Source organism: Trichechus manatus, unplaced genomic scaffold (genome assembly GCF_000243295.1).
Source record: "Trichechus manatus latirostris isolate Lorelei unplaced genomic scaffold, TriManLat1.0 scaffold00057, whole genome shotgun sequence".
Lineage (NCBI taxonomy): Eukaryota > Metazoa > Chordata > Mammalia > Sirenia > Trichechidae > Trichechus > Trichechus manatus.
The window spans coordinates 13,893,621-13,898,207 of record NW_004443993.1 but is presented as its reverse complement, the minus strand read 5'-3'; the positions used below and the strand labels follow the sequence as shown (position 1 = coordinate 13,898,207).

The 4,587-nt window shown below is 53.0% G+C and overlaps 1 protein-coding gene across 1 annotated transcript in view; it reads left to right on the top strand.

Annotated features, from left to right (window-relative positions):
• The window catches only part of MOB3A (MOB kinase activator 3A), a 25,634-nt gene that overhangs the window by 15,857 nt on the left and 5,190 nt on the right, over window positions 1–4,587 (top strand). The window contains exon 4 of the mRNA XM_004378499.2: window positions 4,195–4,397. Coding sequence (XP_004378556.1) covers window positions 4,195–4,397 — 203 coding nt within the window. The remainder of the gene's footprint in view (window positions 1–4,194; window positions 4,398–4,587) is intronic.

Genomic DNA, 4,587 nt, shown 5'->3' with positions numbered 1-4,587 from the left:
ATTTATTTAATTTTTGTATTGGCAAATGCTCTTTCTCTCACTTTTCTTCCAGGACCCTGGGCAGATTGCCCCTCACAGTATCTATGGTGATAGAAACTCTCTCTATGTAGAGTCTGCCAAGCCTGACCCTCCTTCGCTTTACCCTCTGGTCAAGGACTCCGGGGTTACCTCCTGCCTGGTCACTGTGTGGCCCCCATGTCCCCAGCATCCCTGCTCAGACAGGCTTCCTGACCTTGCCAGAGTGCCACGACCCCTGTCCAAGCTCCCGGGCTCTGATGGGAGACAGAAAGGTCCCTACCTTCCCTCTCTACCCAGGGCCCTCACCTGCAAACTGGGTTCATGAGCAGCCGCTGTCACAGGAGGGACAGGTGGGGACGTGTGCGGACGGGGTGGCACGAGTCTCCTGTGGCTGCTGGCACAAATTCCCTAAACTCAGTGGCTCAAAACAGCACATATTCGTGACCTCACAGGGTCAGGAGTCCTACACGGCTCCCACGGGGCTGAAATCCAGGTGTCAGCTGGCTCCTTCCGGAGGCTCCAGGGGAGACCCGTCTCCAGCCTTTTCCAGCTTCTAGAGACCCCGCGTTCCTTGGCCCGTGGCCCCTTCCTGCGTCTTCAGAGCAAGCAGCGGAGCATCTTCCAGTCTCTCTCTCTGCTTCCGTCCTCACATCTCCTCCTCTGACTTTGTCCCCCCGCCTCTCTCTGGTGAGGATGCTTGTGACTGCTTTGGTGTGTACCTGGATCATCGTCGTTGTTGTTAGGTGCCATCAAGTCGATTCCGACTCATAGCAACCTTATGAACAGCAGAACGAAACACTGCCCGTCCCACGCCATCTTCATGATCATTGTGATTCTTGAGCCCATTGTTGCAGCCACTGTGTCAATCCATCTCATGGAGGGTCTTCCTCTTTTTCTCTGACCCTCTACTTTGCCAAGCATGATGTCCTTCTCCAGGGATTGATCCCACCTGATAACGTGTCCAAAGTCTGTGAGACGAAGTCTTGCCATCTTCGTTTCTAAGGAGCACTCTGGCCGTACTTCTTCCAAGACAGAGTTGTTTGTTCTTCTGGCAGTCCGTGGGATATTCAGTATTCTTCACCAACACCACAACTCAAAGGTGTCAATTCTTCAGTCTTCCGTGTTCATTGTCCAGCTTTCGCATGCATGTGAGGCAATTCAGACCAGCACGGCTTGGGTCAGGCGCAGCGTAGTCCTTAAACTGACAACTTTGCTTCTGAACACTTTAAAGAGATCTTTTGCAGCAGATTTGCCCAGTGTAATACATCTTTTGATTTCTTAACTGTTGCTTCCATGGGTGTTGATTGTGGATCCAAGTATAATGAAATCCCTAACAACATTGATCTTTTCTCCATTTATCATGGTGTTGCTTACTGGTCCAGTTGTGAGGGTTTTTGTTTTCTTGATGTTGAGGTGTAATCCATACTGAAGGCTGTGGTCTTTGATCTTCACCAATAAGTGCTTCAAGTCCTCTTCACTTTCAGCAAGCAAGGTTGTGTCCTCTGTATAACGCAGGTTGTTAATGAGTCTTCCTCCAATCCTGATGCCCTGTTCTTCGTCATATAGTCCAGCTTCTTGGGTTATTTGCTCAGCACACACATTGAATAAGTATAGTGAAAGGATACAACCCTGACATATACGTTTCCTGACTTAAAACCAAGCAGTATCCTCTTCTTCTGTCTGAACAACTGCCCCTTGATCCATGTACAGGTTCCTCATGAGCACAATTAAGTGTTCCGGAATTCCCATTCTTCACAGTGTTATCCATAATTTGTTATGATCCACACAGTCGAATGCCTTCGCATAGTCAATAAAACACAGGTAAACATCTCTCTGGTATTCTCTGCTTTCAGCCAGGATCCATCTGACACCAGCAGTGATGTCCCTGGTTCCACGTCCTCTTTTGAATCCGGGTTGAATTTCTGGCAGCTGGTGATGTACTGCTGCAACCACTTTTGAATGATCTTCAGCAAAATTTTCCTTGTGTGTGATGTTAATGATATTGTTCGATAATTTTCACATTTGGTTGAATCACCTTTCTTTGGAATAGGCATAAACATGGATCTCTTCCCATTGGTTGGCCAGGTAGCTGTCTTCCAAATTTGTTGGCATAGACAAGTTGGTATTTCCAGCGCTGCATCTGTTTGTTGAAACATCTCAGTTGGTATTCTGTCAATCCCTGGAGCCTTGTTTTTCACCAATGCCTTCAGTGCAGCTTGGACCTGTTCCTTCAGTACCATCGGTTCCTGATCATATGCTGCCTCCTGTAACGATTGAACGTCGACCAATTCTTTCTGGTACGGTGACTCTGTGTATTCCTTCCATCTTCTTTTGAGGCTTCCTACATCATTCAGTATTTTGCCCATAGAATCCGTCACTATTGCAACTTGAGGCTTGAATTTTTTTCTTCAGCTCTTTCAGCCTGAGAAATGCCGAGCATGTTCTTCCCTTTTGGTTTTCTATCTCCAGGTCTTTGCATGTGTCATTATAATACTTCAGTTTGTCTTCTCAAGCCATCCTGTGAAATCAGCTACCTGATGTTCAAGAGCAAGTTCAGAGTCTCTTCTGACATCCATTTTGGCCTTTTCTTTTTTTCCTGTCTTTTTAATGACCGCTCGCACTCTTCATGTATGATGAAGACTACCTGGATGGTGCAACGATTAATGTGCTAACTCAAAGGTTGGAGGTTCGAGTCCACCCAGAGGCACCTTGGAAGAAAGGCCTGGCCATCTACTTCCAAAAAATCAATGATTGAAAACCCTGTGGAGCAGGTCTTTCTATACTGACACACATGGGGTCGCTGTGAGTTGGGGTCCACTCAAAGGCAAGTGGTTCGGGTTTGTGCATGTGTGTGTGTGTGAGTCTTTGGACCCACCCAATAATCTAGGATCATCTCCCATCTCAAGACCCTCACTTGATCCATTTGCAGAGTCCATTTAGCCGTGTCATTGTGGCTGTCAAGTCGTGGCCTGGTGACCCTGTGTGTTACGGAGTAGAGCTGCTCCATAGGATTTTCTTGACTGTCATCTTTATGGAAGCAGATTGCCAGGCCTGTCTTCCATGGCACTGCTGGGTGGGTTCAAACCACCAGCCTTTAGGTTAGCAGCCAAGTGCTTAACTGTTTGTGCCACCCTGGGACCTTCTTTAGCCATGGAAGGGGGCACGTTCACAGGTCCTGGGAGCTGGGGCCTGGCCTTCTTTGTGGCCATTGTCCCTCTGACCCCGGGCCTGAGAAGCATGGTGCTGTTTCGTGCTGACGGTTTCCATCCTCCAGAAGTAACGTCCTGAGTCCCCTGGCTGCCTCTGCCTAGGGCCTCTCACTCCCTGCACTTCGGCCGGCTGCCTGTGTGTGCCCTCCCCAGCCCCATGGGAGCACCTCTGCTGACAGGCGGAGTCTGTCCCTCCCTGGTCCCAGGTGTCCTGCTCAGTACTGGTGGCTGCAGTGCACGGAAACGCGGCTTCCTCTGCTCGTGGGAGACCTGTCACCACGCGCTCTAGAGCCCAGGGTTGGTGCAGTCTGCGGGACCAGGAGGCCAGGAGGTCTTTGCAGGGGAGGGGAGGGGCAGCTAAGGCCAGAGAGGAGCAGAGGTGACTGGAGGGGGAGCAGCAGGTGAGCAGCTCACCATGGAGGGCGGGGGACGTTCTGGGTTTGGGGACCAGAGCTGGCTAGTGAGCGGCAGGTGAGCAGATCACCGTGGAGGCTCAGGGACCAGCGCTGGCCAGGGTGCAGAGGCATGTGGGTGCCCCTGCATGTGACAGGGTGGCAGAAGTGGGGCCCGACTGTTAAGGGGCAGGGACCACACCTGCCAGCCTCAGCCCCCTACCCTCATGCCCAGGCAGCGGGGCGGTAGGTTCATGGTGTTTCAGCCAGCGCTCCCAGGGATCCCTGAGAAAGGGGGAGGCTGGAGGACCAGGTTGGGAGGCACTGCGGGGGTTGTTGTCTTTGTCATGGAGAAAGAGGGGGGATCCTTTCCAGCGACAGACCAGCAGCCTCCCCCTCCCAGTGCTCAGCTTCAGGGGACCATCCTGGAGACTGCGTGACACAGGCTGTGTGACCTAAGGCTCCTGTCTGAACCTCTCTGAGCCTTCATCTGTGCAGGGCCACCAGTGCCCTCGTCCAGGGGCTGCGGAGGGGACACGGCTACGTGCGCTGACCTCCCTCCCACCCTCCGGCAGGCACACCGTTCCCCAAGAACTTCCTGCAGGCGGTGAAGAAGATCCTGTCGCGGCTGTTCCGCGTGTTCGTGCATGTCTACATCCACCACTTCGACCGCATCGCCCAGATGGGCGCCGAGGCGCACGTCAACACTTGCTACAAGCACTTCTACTACTTCGTCAGGGAGTTCGGCCTCATCGACACCAAGGAGCTGGAGCCGCTGGTGAGAACGGGGAGCCGGGGTGGTGCAGGTGGGCAAGGGTCTGAGCATGGCCTCCCATCCCCCAGGTCACTGCGGCCTCGGGCACGCAGCCTGAGAGGCCCGGGCAGGGCCAGTGTCCACGCCGTGGGGCTGCGGCCAGGGATCCCCCCAACGAGCCAGTGTCCACGCCCTGGGGCTGCGGCCAGGGATC